Source organism: Heterodontus francisci, chromosome 18 (genome assembly GCF_036365525.1).
Source record: "Heterodontus francisci isolate sHetFra1 chromosome 18, sHetFra1.hap1, whole genome shotgun sequence".
NCBI lineage: Eukaryota > Metazoa > Chordata > Chondrichthyes > Heterodontiformes > Heterodontidae > Heterodontus > Heterodontus francisci.
The window spans coordinates 16264328-16283043 of NC_090388.1; the positions used below are offsets into that span (position 1 = coordinate 16264328).

The 18716-nt window shown below is 42.2% G+C and overlaps 1 protein-coding gene across 1 annotated transcript in view; it reads left to right on the forward strand.

Annotated features, from left to right (window-relative positions):
* Positions 1–18716, forward strand: part of ppm1h (protein phosphatase, Mg2+/Mn2+ dependent, 1H) — a 207923-nt gene that overhangs the window by 163848 nt on the left and 25359 nt on the right. The window contains exons 4-8 of the mRNA XM_068050351.1: positions 97–209; positions 3079–3163; positions 11040–11158; positions 13904–13967; positions 17763–17870. Of these exons, the coding sequence (XP_067906452.1) occupies positions 97–209; positions 3079–3163; positions 11040–11158; positions 13904–13967; positions 17763–17870 (489 nt within the window). The remainder of the gene's footprint in view (positions 1–96; positions 210–3078; positions 3164–11039; positions 11159–13903; positions 13968–17762; positions 17871–18716) is intronic.

An 18716-nucleotide genomic window follows, 5' to 3' on the forward strand; every position in this document is an offset into this window, starting at 1 on the left:
TGAGGCACAGACAGATGAAGACTTGGGCCTTGCCACAAATAACTTCTGAATAATAGTATTCTCTCTTTTGTGTCTTCTTATTGCTGCCATCCGCAGGACATGCAAATTGAACGAGAGAGAAGCACGTACAATATCTCGGGTGGCTGCACTTCCTTGGTTGTGGTGTTTCTGATGGGCAAGTTCTATGTAGCAAATGCTGGGGATAGCAGGTAAGGCCAACTTTGCAAGCTTTATCGCTCTGTCCTACAACAGTAAATGTGACGTGGTAGTTTCATTGCAAAGACTGTTACTAAATGCTGCCTTTGATATCAAGAAGTGCTGTCCAATCGAGGCACAAAGATACAAATATTATGGGTGCACTTTTAGACTAACTGCCCAACAGAAAGCTGATGGATTAATCAAAACAAGAAATGCTGGAAATTCTCAGCAGGTCTGGCAGCAGGTCTGGCAGCATCAGAGTTCTGATGAAGGGTCACTGACCTGAAACGTTAACTCTGCTTCTCTCTCCACAGATGCTGCCAGACCTGCTGAGAATTTCCAGCATTTCTTGTTTTTATTACAGATTTCCAGCATCTGCAGTATTTTGCTTTTATTAAGGAAGCTGATGGGATTGAGTGCCACACAGGCTTCAATGGAGATAATATCAGGCTGGGAATAAAACCAGTGTTCCACCCGATCCCATGGGGTTCCCATCTGATGAGTTTGGTTAAAATTACCCCTTTAAAATTCTGTCAGCTTGCATTCTGCAGCATTGGTTTCTCTCTTTGCAATTAACCAAAGGAGGGAGAAAAAAAATTGGCATTAGTGAAAGCTACAAATGATGGAGATTATTTTGCAGCTGAGCTCAAGACCCTAAAACAAGCACAAAATTGTTGATAGTTCATACAGAATATTTTGTGATGTTTTAATTATTCACTTTCAAACTGGTTGATGCATTGCTAAGCTCTGCTGTTGTAAATACCCTGGTTCAGAATTATAATTGCCTTCCGTGGCATATATCATTATTTCTACAGATTTTATTTACTATATTGAATTTGGACAAGCTTGCAGATATTGGGCGTAGTTATGACGTTGTGCAATAGTATAAAATGGATGATAGCAAGTTGGCAGCCTATTTCATGTGTCTCCTGATTTTGTTTTTTGTTCCATTGAGTTCAACGAGGACGAGGTAAAACACCTTTTGACTCACTATTGCCCATTTTACACTATCCCACAAAGTCAACATTACCCCCACTGAGTGCAGAAGTTCAATAAATCTAGTTAATCCATTGCCTAGATGAATTCCATTTGTTGAAATGTCAACTTCTGACTTCATTATACATTTCAGTAATGAATTGTGACTCTATAGACAAGAGGGGTTTGTAAAAAGCTCTCTTGCATTCCATAATGAGGCCTTTGTATTTGTGTGTGCTGAATACCTCTGTGTATATTATGTTCTACTTCCCTCGCCTCCATATTTTAATGCTAAATTAATATTACACATACATCAATTATTTGCTTAAGGAATAATTTATACTGGAGAGTTTTTGGACAGGTACATTCCAGAGAAAGAAGATTATGAAAAGGCAATTCAGTGACTGTCAGGGGAGGTCTTGCCGTGTGAACCCTTGGAATGCAGTTTAGATGTCAAATCACTTAAAAACTGACGTGATACTAATAGCATAGTCTTGTTTAATTGCATCATTTATAAAGCAACAGGTGAAATATTTCTGATAATGGTAGAGCGTTTAGACTCTCTTGTCCTACCAGAATATAATACTCAGCGTTTGAATGTGATACCATCAAAATGAACAAGACGCTAAGGAAGACCAAAGTAGCGCTGGGTTGACAGTTGTCAAGAGTAACTTACAGTTTATCTGTAAACTGTTGAGAACAGTTCATTCCAAACTTCCAGGGTACCAATTTTAAAACAGAATACGTTAGTAGATAAGAAATATAAGTCCAAATAGGGCACAGTTACCTGGGGAATCATGGGTCAGATTGATGGGCAGTTGTAAATCATGAGAAGTTTGAGCTATTTCTAAATATCACCTGAACCCCTGCGATTCGATTATAGCCTGTGAACTCACTCCTTGGTACTGTACCTATATTTCTACAGATAACATGTATGAAATTGGAAGCTACATAATGACCATGACCGTCCAGAGTCTTTGTGCAATGCCAAATGATATTCACCAAGATTATTTAACTTCTTTATTACCTCATTACTGCGGGGTTATTGAAGAACACTTGACATGTATTACTGAGAATTTGCAGCAGAATATTTATTAAAAGTGGAATTATGTAGAATTGGTAGTGAGTAATGATGGGTGGGAGTAAATAATGAAGCTGAGGCTTAATCAAACGCTTCTCCTGGCAATAGATTCATAAACAATTAAAGCAAAGCTGCCATATCTGAAATACTGACAATATCTGAAGCCAGAGATTAAATGTTTATCAGAAACTGCATTTTGAGATTTAAATGAGCATCTCTTCGTACTAACACAAAGCAGTCTGTCAAGTCTCTCTTATGTTTAGTTCCTTGTGTATTGGCAAAAATGTTTTTATGTACTTCACATGATGATCACAGCTATAGTGTGCACTCCAATTAAGTTTTAATTGATGATGGGATAAATTTTACAGTTTCTGTGACCCTAGAATTATTGAGATAGCTGGGTGCAGTGAAGACTGGGAAATTGGCCAGGGAGAAAAACGCACACCCAAGTGGAGCCCACCCAATTTTCTGTCTATTTAATTTATTGGATGTAAAATTGAGCAGACGTCTTCCAGGCATTTGCTGTTCTCACCCAATTTTCCAGTATTCACTACATTCAAGCACAGGGACAGGAGGATCTGCTCCCTAAGCCTCATATGGCTGGATGATGTGATGGTGCCATAAAGTCCCACACTTCCAATGTATTCACTTTTATTGTATGTTATGCTCATTAGGCTGAACTCGATTTTTTTTTTTTGTTCAAATCATGAGAGTTTAAGAAAACTGAATCCATTCTTGCATTTGTAGTCTGGATAAGCTACCGGACAGCATTTGATCACCAGATTCACTTCCTTTATATGAATTTCCAACTCGTTCTATTTCAGGGCCATTATTGTTCGAAGTGGTGAAGTCATTCCAATGTCTTCAGAGTTCACACCAGAGACTGAACGACAGAGGCTCCAGTACTTGGTAAATGAATGTTAAAATAATACTTTGTTTATACAAAACATTGTCAGCAATATATAATATAGGTGTGTGCGAAATCTGGCTAATCTGGTCTTGAAGCTATGATGCTGAGTGAGCAAATAATACTATTTTCTGGCTTTTTAAAATACTGTACTGGAAATAGAAATTTGAATTTTGCAATGTTTTGCATTCCTTTTACATTTACAATTTACAAAATTTACATTTTTGTTCCTTTTAATTTGGGTTACAAGTAACCTTTTCATGAAGTAGCATCCAGGCTGCCACTTCCATGTGGTAGTCAGGGAGTGCTGCATTGTTGGAGGTGTCATTTTTTTGGATGAGATGTTAAACCAAGGCCCTGCTCCAGTGGATGTCATAGCACTATTTAAAGGAGAGCAGGATGTCTTCAGTATCCTGGCTGGACTTGCTCTGTCATCTCCAACGCCACCTGGAACAGATTAATTAATCATTTCATTTACTATTTGTGAGACCTTGTTGTTTGTAAATTGGTTACTACATTTGCTTACATGACAATGACTGTGCTCCAAGAATAATTCGAAGATCTGTAGCATTTTGGCATGATGAGGTACTATAACAATGCAGCAATGTAGTGTTAACCATATCTCAATTGGTAGCACTCTCGCCTCTGAGTCAGTTTCGGATGCGACGTTAAACCAAGGTCCTGTCAGCCCCTTCAGGTGGATGTAAAAGATCCCATGGCACTATTTTGAAGAAGAGCAGGGGAATTATCCCTAGTTTCCTGGCCAATATTTATCCCTCAGTCAACATCACAAAAAAAAATTATCAGTTCATTATCACATTGTTGTTTGCGGGAGCCTGCATTGTGCAATTTGGTTGCTGTGGTTCCTACATTGTGACAGTGACTACGCTTCAAAATTGGCTGTAAAGCGCTTTGGGATGTCCTGTGGTCGTGGAAGGTGCTATATAATTGCAAGTTTATAACGTCATCCTTAATCAGTTCAATCACCAACTCTTATTTTCAATAATTAGTCTTTGGTGTATAGGTGACATCATGGTACTTCACTAATGCTCTATTATTCATGGCACTTAACATCTCATTCATTTCAGTGTGGGAAGGAAAGCCTGTTAAAAATGACCTGACATTTGCTTTTTATGAATACACAACTGATTAACACCCAACACCAGGCACACTTGAAATATGTTTGCTGGTTTAAATGGGAGAGGCGGTGGTGCAGTGTATTGGTGTTCTGACATGCTGTGTTATCCAGTGGGAGGTTACAGGTTGGTATTTGTAGTTCCTATGTACCGAGCTCCCATCTGTGGAATAGTCGTGGGAATTACATAGGATATATAGCACAGAAACAGGCCATTCTGCCCAATCAGTCCATGCCAGCGTTTATGCTCCATTGAAACCTCCTTCCATCTTTCCTCATCTAAATCTATGGGGGATAGGGAAGAGGTTGAGCAGCAATGATGCACTTTGTCAGGGGAAGTAATTAAAAATAATTTAGTGATTGGTGTGTGGAAAATGTCTCAGCTGGCAAATGTGGGTGAGGAGGAAAGCAAAAAACTTTAAAGTGGGTCAAAAATACAGAAGTAATGCTGTTGGTCTGCTGAGGGCATGTTTTCCTGAACAGTACGTTGGAGTGTTTACTGAAATATATTCATTCACAGAATGTGGGCATTTCTGGCAAGGCCAGCATTTATTGCCCATCCCTAATTGCCCTTGAAAAAGTAGTGATGAGCTGCCGCCTTGTCTGTGTGGTGTAGGTGCACCCACAGTGCTCTTGGGTAGGGAGTTGCAGGATTTTCACTGAGTAACTATGAAGAAGCCGTGTTATATTTCCAAGTCAGGATGGTGTGTTACTTGGTGTTGAACCTGGAGATTGTAAGTTTGGGAGGTACCATCGAAGAAGCCTTGGCGAGTTGCTGCAGTGTATTAACACTGACCTTGCAGCTCCAGTCAGTGACTGCTTGTCTCTCAACTAGAAGGTTAAAGCTTCAGGCTGTCCACTAATCAAACTCGTCTGTCTCAGCCCAGTTCGCGATGCAGCTTTATATCACAGCAAAGAAATCCATTTTCTGATTGGAGAATGCCACTGATAGCAGGGAGGAGGAGATTATGACTTTACCTAGAGGAAGCATGTGATGGTGAACGCAAGTAGGAAATGAAGATGATGGAGAGAGGTTGAAAATAAATATCATTAACTGCTGAGTGTAAAAATATTCCAGTTAATGACTTATTTAGCTTTCTTGGTGACTAATTAATGTACATGGGGAGATAGTCCACATGAGCACGATCCAGTTTTAGTTTATGTTTAGTTTAGAGATACAGCACTGAAACAGGCCCTTCGGCCACCGAGTCTGTGCCGACCATCAGCCACCCATTTATACTAATCCTACACTAATTCCATATTCCTACCACATCCCAACCTGTCCCTATATTTCCCTACCACCTACCTATACTAGGGACAACGTATAATGGCCAATTTACCTATCAACCTGTAAGTCTTTGGCATGTGGGAGGAAACCGAAGCACCCGGAGGAAACCCACGCAGACACAGGGAGAACTTGCAAACTCCATACAGGCAGTACCCAGAATTGAACCCGGGTCGCTGGAGCTGTGAGGCTGCGGTGCTAACCACTGCGCCACTGTGCCACCCAATTGAATGCCCCACTTTTATAAATGTAATGGGGCCGTTAGAAAACAAAACTCCAAGGACCTGGGTTCGATTCTGGGTACTGCCTGTGCGGAGTTTGCAAGTTCTCCCTGTGACCGCGTGGGTTTTCGCCGGGTGCTCTGGTTTCCTCCCACAGCCAAAGTCTTGCAGGTTGATAGGTAAATTGGCCATTGTAAATTGCCCCTAGTGTAGGTAGGTGATAGGGAATATGGGATTACTGCAGGGTTAGTATAAATGGGTGGTTATTGGTCGGCACAGACTCGGTGGGCCGAAAGGCCTGTTTCAGTGCTGTATCTCCAAATAAATGGGCTGGATTTTGTGGCACCAGTGGGCTCTGGCGCTGGGCCAAAAAGGCAGGGGACCCCCACCTCAGCATTTCCAAGCCATGCCACTCCCCCAGTGCAATCTTGTGTTGCTCTGGCACTTAAGTGACCGGCGCTGGGATCCCTGTTCCTTTAAAGACGGGGATCCCGCCTCCAATCACAGGACTGGCAGCTCAGCAGTATCAGCAGTGCCACCGGGAGCGGTGGCCCATGCCAGTACTGCAGAGGCCTTGGACCCAGGCCCAATGCTGGATACCTGGACCTCAGTTAAGTGAGCCGGGGTTGCCGGGGCCAGACTGGCAGGCCCCGGTAGGGGGGTTGGGTGAGGGTGAGCGCTTAGTGCAGGGGAGGGGGTTCGCCTAGTGTTTTTTCCTGGCGGTGGCCCTCTATTAATAGGCCACTTAAGGGCCTCAATTGGCCTCCGGACGGAAAGGCCTCTCCCGCCCCCGACAAAATCGCATTACAACAGGCTCTCCACCCCCACCTCCCCTCGCAATTCGATGCCCCCCCCCCCCGGCCAAATCCCCCCTGCCCCCCCCCCCCGCCTCTGAACCCATCTCGGGGTGAGGGTGGGGGGGGGCCCATAAAATCCAGCCCACAAAGTCGTTGATGAGGTTACAGCTCTTGAGCAATGGCTGTGCTTTCATTCGAGCACAGCTCCTTGTCTGAAAGGATAGGAGTGCTGTATTTATCCTTGTGTATTGGGTGAAAATGCACTTGTATCCCAATTCCTTTCGCTGCTAATTTAACCAAAGTAATCTGTTCGGTTAATAGCTTCGGCAAAACAGCAAAGAAAGGAATTACATATCAGCAAGCTGGCAGGTCTTTACACTAGTCTTTCTCTTCTTTCTTTGGCCTCCTTGTAAGCGCCTAGAGGTGGTCAGTGGTTTGTGAAGCAGCGCCTAGAGTGGCTATAAAGGCCAGTTCTAGAGTGACAGACTCTTCCACAGGCGCTGCAGATAAAATTGGTTGTTGGGGCTGTTACACAGTTGGCTCTCTCCTTGCGCTTCTGTCTTTTTTTCCTGCCAACTGCTAAGTCTCTTCGACTTGCCACTCTTTAGCCCCACCTTTATGACTGTCCGCCAGCTCTGGCGATCACTGGCAACTGACTCCTACGACTTGTGATCAATGTCACAGGACTTCATGTCGCGTTTGCAGACATCTTTAAAGCGGAGACGTGGACGAGCCAGTGACGAGCTCGCTGTACAATGCGTCCTTGGGGATCCTGCCATCTTCCATGCGGCTCACATGGCCAAGCCATCTTAAGCGCCACCGGCTCAGTAGGGTGTATAGCCTGGGGATGTTGGCCACCTCGAGGACTTCTACATTGGAGATACAGTCCTGCCACCTGATGCCAAGGATTCTCCGGAAGCAGCGAAGATGGAATGAGTTGAGACGTTGCTCTTGGCTGACATACGTTGTCCAGGCCTCACTACTGTAGAGCAAGGTACTGAGGACACAGGCTTGAAACACTCGGACTTTTGTGTTCTGTGTCAGTGCGCCATTTTCCCCCACCCTCTTGGCCAGTCTGGACATAGCAGCGGACGCCTTTCCCATGTGCTTGTTGATTTCTGCATCGAGAGACAGGTTATTGATGATAGTTGAGCCTAGGTAGGTGAACTCTTGAACCACTTCCAAAGTGTGGTTGCCGATTATTGATGGATGGAGCATTTCTGACGTCCTGTCCCATGTTCGTTTTCTTGAGGCTGATGGTTTGGCCAAATTCTTTGCAGGCAGCCGCAATCCTGTCCATGAGTCTCTGCAGACCCTCTTCTGTGTGGGATGTTAATGCAGCATCGTCAGCAAAGAGGAGTTCCCTGATGTGGACCTTCCGAACTTTGGTCTTCGTTCTAAAATGGACAAGGTTAAACAACCTGCCATCTGATCTTGCATGGAGGAAAATTCCTTCTTCCTGAAGACTTGAACGTATGTGAGAGCAGCAGTGGGAAGAAGATCCCAAACAGGTGCGAGAACACAGCCCTGTTTCACGCCACTCAGGATAGGAAAGGGGTCTGATGAGGCACCTCTATGCTGAATTGTGCTTTTCATATTGTCATGGAATAAGGTGATGATACTTAGTAGCTTTGGTGGACATCCGATCTTTGCTAGTAGTCTGAAGAGACCACGTCTGCTGACGAGGTCAAAGGCTTTGGTGAGATCTATGAAAGCAACGTAGAGAGGCATCTGTTTGCGGCATTTCTCCTGTAGCTGGCGAAGGGAGAACAGCATGTCAATGGTGGATCTCTCGGCTCAAAAGCCACACTGTGCCTCAGGGTGGACACGCTCAGCCAGCTTCCGGATTCTGTTTAAAACGACTCGAACGAAGACTTTCCCCACTATGCTGAGCATGGAGATTCCACAGTAGTTGCAGTCACTGCGGTCACCCTTGTTCTTATAGAGGGTGATGATATTGGCATCGCGCATTATCGCAATGCCAACTGGATGTTATTTTGAACTAGTTCGTTCAGAATTTAACGAAAGCAGAAAATGCTGAAGCTAGGTGGCAGCACACTCACTCACTACCCATTGTATGTGACTGCTCAGCTGGGCAGAATGCTGGTCTCTGACAGAATCACAGGATTCAGTGCTCAATCTCCTCCATTGTCAGACAAAAAAACATTTATGCAATAATTTGATCTTGATACCATTTACATAGTTATTGTCGTGTACTGGTTATGGTTCTATGATAGTAACTCGGCGATTTTTAAAATTTTCATCCTTGTTTTCAAATCCTTACATGGCCTTGCACTTCCCTATCTCTGTAATCTCCTCCAGCTATACAACCCTATGAGATCACTGCTCTCCTCCACTTTTAGCCTCTGGCACAACCCAGATTTTCTTTGCTCCACCATTGCTGGCTGTGCTTTTGGCTGCGTAGGCCCTAAGTTCTGAAATTCCCTCCTTTTGAACCTCTCCCCTCTTAAGATGCTCCTTAAAGGCTACCTTTTTGGTCCAGCCTTTGGGCATCTGCCCTAATATCTCCTTATATGGCTCAGTGTCACATTTTGTTTGATAACACTCATGGGACATTTTACTATGGTAAAGGAGCTAATAAATGCAAGTTGTTGTTGAAGTTGTGATCCCGCCTGCTCTTTATAAGAGGGCCACCATGACAAATTGTGAAACTGAATTGATAAATCTGGTGATTTATAGGCTGGTGGCATATGACACCAGTCCCACAGTATATGGTTCACTCTTCGTTCCTTTTGAAGTCAACTGGAAAACAGTTGCTATAAAGTTCAAAAATAAGAGCAAAAATTGGATTTAGGCAAAGACTCAGACATCGTGTCAGGACATGATCTCAGCCCAGTCGACTCTCACTAACATCTGGTGCTCCATTTGGGAGAACTGTCTCATAAGCTATCCAAGCAGCAGCCTGACAGTCATATTCACAGAATCGTATCTATCAGCCAGTTCTGTCATCTCCATCCCTGGCAATGTCCTGCCCCACCAAAAGGATAGACCCACCAGAGATGAGGAAGAATAGTATAAAGTCAGTTTGGAGTCCTCAATATTGACTCTGGAACCCATGAGGTATCAGCTAGGATATGTCTTGGACATATGCTATTGTTCCTTCATTGTCACTGGGTCAATATCCTGGAATTCCTGCCTAACACCAATGTCGAAGCATTACCACCACATGGGAGTTCAGGGAGAAACCTAACCACTGTCTTCTGCTCGAAGCAACTAGAGATGGGACAATAATCATGATCTTGATGGCAGCGTCCACATCTTGAGAACCAATAATTGAAACAAATGGAAGAGTTTAAGTTACTATTAAAACAGTGGAGTGGTTAGCTTGGGGTTCCGACGACGTCTTCTAACTTCTTGACCTTTGTTTTTATGCTGTTGTGTTATCCTTGGATTAACCTTAGATTAAGTTACTGACTTTTACATGCCTCCAGATATCCGTTGCATTGCACATTGTGAATTTTACTTCGAACTGAAATAATGATCACAACACTTTTTGGACGGGTTATAATTTTAGAACTTGGTCAATAAGGAAATCTGAATACAGTGAAGGTGCAAAAAAATTTTTCATGAAATCTTTGGCACATAGCGTATGGACGGTGGACTTGGCAGCTGTATGCATTTTACACTTGCCCTGGTTTATTAGCTAAGTGCCTTAAAGTAAGATTGACATTGATTTTTTTGATTATTTTACATCTTTTACATCTGCATGTGCACTTAATCAGGATGAGGAATGAAACATTTTATTAATCCCTTAACCTATCTCCCTGAGCAATGCAATAAGTATGTGTACATTTCTGGATGTGGTTTCTTGTAAGGCATTGACTAGGTAAATTGCCATCAGTTGTATGTAAGCTAATTTTAGTATTTAACTTTTCTTTCATTTGGTGACTTGCTGTGGGTTTGTCCTTCATCAGACTGGACCAAGCAGTGATGAGACACACCACAAGTTTTGACTTCTTTCTGTAGTAGTAACTACATGTTTATATTTGTCATGGAAATGATGGTGACTGCACAGAGCAGCAATACAGTAATGTGGATACAGAACAAGAGTCCTCCCACTCCTCGTAAATGCTTTGGATACAATTTTAACCTTACCTGCCTTGTTGGTAAACTGGCAGGATTGGGTGCCAAGCTAGTTTTACAGCCTGTTTGATTTTACTCTCTATTGAAGTCAACAGAGAGTGATATTCAGCAGGCTGTAAAACCAGCATTCCACTGGATCCTGTGGGCTTACCACCTGGCGACTTGGGTTAAAATGACCCTCTTTGTGTCTGACCTGATTGTGACTAAAAAAACATTTTGCACTACACCATGGGAGCTGTGAAGACTTCAAGCACAGTGAGCGTGGACTTATGGTGAATCGTTGCTATGTAAATGCACATTTCCTGTCCCACAGTTACTTTTGTTTTCTGCCCACAGGCTTGTTTGCAGCCACATTTATTGGGAAATGAATTCACTCACTTAGAGTTTTCCAGAAGAGTGCAGCGCAAAGAACTTGGGAAGAAAATGCTTTTCCGGGATTTTAACATGACTGGCTGGTAAGAATGTGGCCATAAAGGGAATTGAATATATAAATGTTGTTACGTATTTAATATAAGCAATGGACATTTCTCAACATTCAACTATAGGATTATTTCTTGATAAATGGCTCTGTGATTCAAACATAACAGAAGTCAAATAATTGGATTTATGAGGGTAGTTATAATGCAGCAATCTAATTGAGAATTCAAATTATAGTAACGCTTGAAGTGAGAAGAGGCCATTGAACCCAACAACTGCTTCATCCAAAGTTCATACATGATCATTCTACCATGAGCTAACTCTCCCCTTGCCATCTGACAATCCCCCACTGTAAGGAATACCACAGGATAAGTGTTTGTCTGTCGTGCTCCTGACACACAGCTTTGCCTAACTGGAGCATGTATGTAGTGTTCAGGTGTATGATTCCTACAATTTGCAGTCTATTCATTTTAATGGACACAGAATTGTGGGAAGCACGTACTTCGATTCCTGGTATACAGAAGGCAATGCTTTGCACTGGGAGCATAAATTCATTTAAAATTTTAACTCCTTCCTCTGCTGAAAGTGTAATAAAACATAAGAGGGTGATGGCCATTACTTGAGCCTGATGATGAAATGTCATCACTCCTGGTTAATCATGATTCCATATATCTTTTGAGAATATTAGAGGACTAGTATCTTCACAATAAAGAATTACCAGAGCTGTCCATCATTGTCATTGTGATGAGGTGTTGTAATGAAAATTATGCTATAGTGACCTGTGTACAACCATCTCCGCTATCAACAGATTTAAATCCATACTTCCATTTTTTACAAATCCACTTACTCATATTTATACTGTAAATCCCACTCAGCCTATTACACCTACAGACACAAATACTGAGAGGAGAGTTACAGAAAATGGGACTTCACTGGGAAATATAAGCTGAGTTGTGAATCAAAGTTACATCCTGACTTTCTAATGAGTTTAATTTTCAGTACGCCCTCTCCCCACTTGTAAGCAAAATTGTACCACATATTATGGGTGATTTTGAAGCAAATCGTGTGTCACGCTGCCATACCCCAAGTTGTGTGACTTCACATTACTTTCAGGTACAAAATTACTTTCTACTAGTACGAGTGCCTTTGTTATCTCAATGAATCAATGCACCGCTTGATGCCACACAGAACTTTACAGACCAGGAAGATCCCATGCTCAATCTTTGATCAGTGCTGAGTTAGCTAATCTCAACAGGACTGCAGTCGGGGAACTATGATTTTCCCCAGTGTCCCTCAGCTAGGAAAGGAGCTGACTGCTGTTCAGTGACTTTGTTGGAATGTAATATGCCAAGTTGGAACATTGGCTGGGGAATAGATTGCTCTTGACTGTGATGTCCCATTGTTAAGTAGCCCACCAACAATCACTACCCAGATTCTCCTGTGAAGAATGGCATGAGGTATTCGAGGACTACTGGGTCCTGTGAAGCCACTCCCTGGCAAGAAAAGTGTGGGTCCTAAAAGAGAGGTGTACTTGACCAGATCACCCAGCAATGGAGAAGTCCATACTCCCACTATGGTTATAGCACTTAGTGCATCCCAGCAGATTTCCTCACCTTTCCATGTCCCAGACACCTAATCGCATGCCTGGATGTATAATTTTAATTTTAATGTGACTGGCAACTACATCAGTGAATATGATTGGAGGTGTTTCATTACAGTGCAGGAAGAGGTATAATTATATCATACACCAAATAACAAAAGCAGTGCTGCACGTGATTTAAATCATTGCAGCATACTGCACAATTCAATAACTTCCACAGTTGTAATTAGAGCCGCTCCATGTGCGCTAAGCCACTTTTTTATATATAAATGCCTTGCTTCTGCTGGTGTAATTGTGAAAAACGATGAACCACACGTGCGGATGAAAGTTCAACACATGTAATGAATCTTTACATGCTAGAATAGGGGAACAGTAGCAAATGATTACTAAAGCTGGAGCTGAACGTGGATTGTTAGTGGTAATGATAGATTATACTTTCCTGAATGCAAATGCTGGGTGTCTTGATGTATTGCACAGGCCCTGAGGAACGTCAGGGGACCTGACCCAAGCTGTACAGCATGTCTGACAATGATGAATGACTGTGTTGCTGTTAAGTCTGTTATCGTGTGTGTGTGTGTATGGTATACAGGGGGAGCAAACCGAGCAGTCATACTGATAAAACATTCCCTTCAATTTATTCTTACATGGACACAATAGCTGAGGTATTCTTTTCCAATTCTGCAACAGCAAAAAACAAATTTTGCACTGGGTATTTTTAGGAATTTTCAAATTGACTGCCATGCAGTCGCTGCCATGCAGTCACTGCCATGCAATGAGATCTAATTTTCTTTTGGAGGTGAGGGTGAAGGGAAGGGAAAGACTTCACCTAATTGTGTCCTTAACGTTTGTGCACAGATACTGTCAGGGCTTTCTACACTTTAAGGGCCGTGCTTTAAAGAGCTGTAATCTGCTGTCTCACTCCATTCCTTTCAATAATAAACAAAATCTGATCTTCGGTTTCTAACACTGCCTATCACTTGCAGAAATAATTGCTCCATTAAGACAGGACACACAAGAAAATTAGATTGGCACATTCTGCGCCATGCGCAGCACCCCCCACCCCAAGGGAGTTTGCCAAGGCTACAAATCAGGCCCTGTCATATGCTGATGTAGGGAGGGTGGGGGTGGGGTGGTGGTTAGTAAATCTACTATGCTGATGGAAAAACTCTTCTGTTCACTACAGGGCATACAAAATCATAGAAGAAGATGACCTGAAATTTCCCCTGGTATATGGGGAGGGAAAGAAGGTAGGCTATTTGTTGTTTATAACGAGGAGTGTTTGCATTTCTGTAGGCCAAAAGGATGCTAAAATCTAAGGTGATTCTTGCACTATGGCAGTTAAATATGCACACGCTGTCCCTTCAACAGTCCTGGAAACAGTGTTCTTTTCATTATTCTTCTCGTAAAATTACTTGCCAACCTATGGAAAGTAATTATTTCTCAGAGTCGCACAGCAATGATGTATACAAGGCACATCACGGATCTGGACTTGCTTTCAATCAAAGGTTGTACGCAATGAATTAATCCTGCCACATTTTTCAAACCAATACATTGTTTAACATTTACTTCTTCTCGGCTGAGCAAACAAGGACATTCACTGCTGATGGCTGTTCTTGCGGGTAATTTACATTTCTCGCCTTGCGTTATTGCACTCTCTCGCCTTTGTTTGCAGATTTTCCTCCTTCTCTGCTTTTCTTCTGTTGCAATTTTTTTTCTCTTTTTTTTTTCCTTTTCTTCTTTCCCCTGGTTTTTGAGAGAATGAATAGGGAGAAACTGTTTCCAGTGACAGAAGGGTTGGTAACCAGAGGATAGATTTAAAATGATTGTTGTGCTCTGAAAGGGTAGTAGAAACATATTCAATAACAACTTTCAAAAGGGAATTGAATAAATAATTGAAGGAAAAAAATTTACAGGGCTATGGGGAAAGGGCAGGGGAGTGGGTCTAATTAGGTAGCTCTACCAAAGAGCTGGCACAGGCATGATGGGACAAATCTGGGAAATTCCTCTCTGATCACCAATTTCCCCCCACCCAGCCTAGGTGATCAAAAATAGTCCAGGTGATCACTACTAATTCTAATAATTAACTGGGCTGTGGCACAGTTCCACTTTCTTGGTTTTCTTTGTTAATTACTTTTCCTGTTGGTGACACTAAAGTTGCTTTTCCTGTCCAAATCTGCCCATTTTTTTTTACCCTTCTTGTGGTCTATCAAAAGGTGCATGCAGACAAGCTGTGTAAAATGCTGCCAGTGCTTGGTAAGCTGAGATGTCTTCACAGCTCAATTAGCACAACTCAGAGTTTTAATGAAGAACTGGGAGTGGGGATGGGGGTGGAAGAATGGTCTGGAATAGATAACAGTCAGTCTTGGTTCTGGGAGCCTGGCTTTGTAAAATTTACACTTGTATGTGCTCAAGCTCCAGAAGTCTCTAAAAACATCCTCAGGAAAGCCAGTCCTGTCACAGAAAATGTCCTTCTCTATGGTCAGATCTATATATCTTAATGTTGTAAAAAATGAATGAGAAATTGTTGCTTAAAATGGTTCTTGAAATTCACCTCGTGCCCCCACTTTCATTGTTAGGTAGATATTGGAACTCATTAATATTCAAAGGTCTGCTGATTAAACATTTGCAAGATGTGAAATGTTCAATGTGTCTGGTTCAAGATGAGTGGTGGTTGAGATGTGATACTGGAAGGTCATTAGTGATGTACGCAGAGCGTGTCCAGACCACTCCAGAGACCTGAGCACAAAATCCAGGCTGACACTCCAGTGCAGTACCGAGGGAGTGCTGCACTGTCAGAGGTGCCGTCTTTCAGATGAGATGCTAAACCAAGGCCCCCTCAAATGGAAGTAAAAGTTCCATGACATTGTTTTGAAGAGAGCAGGGGAGTTCTGCCCAGTGTCCTGGCCAATATTTATCCCTCAACCAACATCACAAAAACAGATTAGCTGGTCATTGTCACATTGCTGTTTGTGGGAGCTTGCTGTGTGCACCTTGGCTGCCATGTTTCCTACATTCCAACAATGACTACACTTCAAAAACTACTTCCTTGGCTATAAAGTGCTTTGAGACATCCTGAGGTTGTAAAAGGTGCCCTATAAATGCAAGTCTTTATTTTACCTTGCCTCCAACTAGCTGCTTCACGTCACTGCTGAAAATCGATCCTTTTCTAACATTGAAAGTCATGCAGTTAATCTAGTTTTTTTAAGGTCCTCAGTAAGTTATTTGTTAGTTTTCAGATGACTCACCTGCAATTTATATTGAAATTCTTTACTGAGTCACTGCACGTTTACATAATGAGCCATCACATTTTATGTAATAAACTTGAATTCTAGTGATTGAGAACAATATGCTTTGGAAAATGCATATACTGCACCTATAATTATGAGCATGTAGAGCCTGCAATCTCTGTACTTATATTGGACAAGCATTCATAGAAGGGTAAATTTTACGAAGGGAGATTCCCAGCATTGAATCTCATTGGACAAGAGTGCAGATCAGAAAGGTTAGTCATTAAAATTTGCAATACCAGTGATGTGAAAATGAGGGGCCACCTCCTACACACTAACCTCCATGCCTGAGCTTCCAATCTATACTTCTGTTGAGTGAGGAGAGAGTTTCCCAGAAGTGTGTCAGTACAATAGTTCATTCGTATATTGTACAGATTTGCATATTTGTTCTTGAAAGCTAAAAGATTCTTTCTCTCTGGAAAGTTGCCAATTCTTTTTAATCATGAAAAGTTTAATTTTTAAGGGAACTTCATTAGGACCCTGTTTCCTCAAAGCATCATCTTTTCCAGAAAGATGTTGAGTAGAGAAATTATCCCTTGCTAAGCCCCTCTTATTTCCACTGTTATCGTCCAATAGGAGGCCTTGAAGAATGACCTGGATTACACTCTTTTTTAAAAAAAAAATTCATTCACAGGATGTGGACATTGCTGGCAAGGCCAGCATTTATTGCCCATCCCTAATTACCCTTAAGAATGTGGTGGTGAGCCACTGCACTATGGTAAAGTACTCCCACAGTGCTGTCAGATAGGGAGTTCCAGGATTTTGACCCAGCAAAGATGAAGAAATGGTCATGTATTTCCAAGTCAGGGTGGTGGTGTTCCCATGTACCTGCTGAACGTGGAGGGACTGTAGTTAGAATTGTCTCTTTCCATATCTACTCAATCACTCTTATTTTTACCGCCCACCCCTCCTTTACATGATATAATAAATGAACACTTGAGTATTGGACCCCATGTCAGAATTTATTTACAATTTCAAAACCCAAGCTGTAAATTCCTGGTGTATCAGTGAGATCTACTTCACTCTTACAGGCCTAGTACTAGTACTGTGACACACAGATATGCTGATTATATGCTGTTTTAAATGTGACATATTTGTTAATAAGAACAGAAAATGCTGGAAACACTCAGCAGGTCTGTCAGCAGCTGTGGAGAGAGAAACAAAGTTAACGTTTCAGGTCAATGACCTTTTGTCAGAATTGGTAAAGGTTTCTAATGTTAACTGTTATAGAGTCATGGAGTGATACAGCACTGAAACAGGCCCTTTGGCCCACCGAGTCTGTGCCGACCAACAATCACCCATTTATACTAATCCTACATTTAATCCCATATTCCCTACCACATCCCCACAATTCTCCTACCACCTACTTACACTAGGGGCAATTTACAATGGCCAATTTACCTATCAACCTGCAAGTCTTTGGCTGTGGGAGGAAACCAGAGTACCCAGCGAAAACCCACACGGTCACAGGGACAACTTGCAAACTCCACACAGGCAGTACCCAGAACTGAACCCAGGTCACTGGAGCTGTGAGGCTGCGGTGCTAACCACTGCGCCACTGTGCCGGCACTGTTAACTGAGTATTTCCAGCTTTTTCTGTTTTTAATTCAGATTTCCAGCATCCATGGTATTTTGCTTTCATATTAGTTAATACGTCATTATTAAAAATGTTTTTTAGTATTTTTGAAAAAGCAATGTCTTCCTCTGATGTGGGTGACTTGTACACTGAGGTACAAAATGTGGTTTGTTTGATAGGCACGTGTGATGGCGACCATAGGTGTCACTCGAGGACTTGGAGATCATGATTTGAAGGTTCACGATTCTAATATTCATATAAAGCCCTTTCTCTCCTGCACTCCTGAGGTAAAGTAACTATTTTGAGTCGACTAAAACACAAAGCACGCGCATTTAGTTTTTGTCTGGCTTTTTGTCCTAATCTGTCCCTGCTACCAACTGTTGATTATAAGACTCTTGCCATTTTATCCAACTATCTACTGCATCAAGTCCTGGATCAGCCCAACTTTCCTGCAGTTAAATATTGGCAAAAGCCAAGCATCCTGTTCACGTTCATGCCAGCACCTATAGCCCTTGGTCTCCACGACTGCCTCCTCAGGTTGGTTTAGATGGTTGGTTGGCTTTGAGCTGACCTTCCCCACTTTTGTCCCCCTCCGTAAGACTCCTCACATGTACTTCTTCTTCTAGCCCTTGGACAAACAAACCCTAATCCAGGACTAAGCCATCTCAAGATCAAGAAGAGTGATCTGTTCTCCTCTAAACTAATGCACACCTGAATGCTCCAAGTGGCATTTGCATTCACCATCTGTTGTATGATGCTACATGAACTGTTTGAGGGTATAGCCTTGTAACATACCTTGGCCATCTGTTAGGGAATCAGAAAACCAGCATTGCCAGTCTCGCGCTCACTGTCTGATTTCCCATTCCACTGATTTCAAAATTGAGTGATTTCTATAACAGTCACCTGACCCCAAGGCTAGTTTTAAGTTCCAGTGGTAAGTTGCATATCTTTAAATCCTTAAATCTCTATGTATTCTTTGTTTTTATTCAAATACTAATATTCCAGCAAATTGAAAATTGGAACCGTGCACTAAATTTTGAAATGGTTGTTCTGAGACTGCCATAGTTTTCTATGCTGTTATCTTTGTAAATAAAATCGTATGATCCCTTGGAAAATGATCATTTAAGACACAT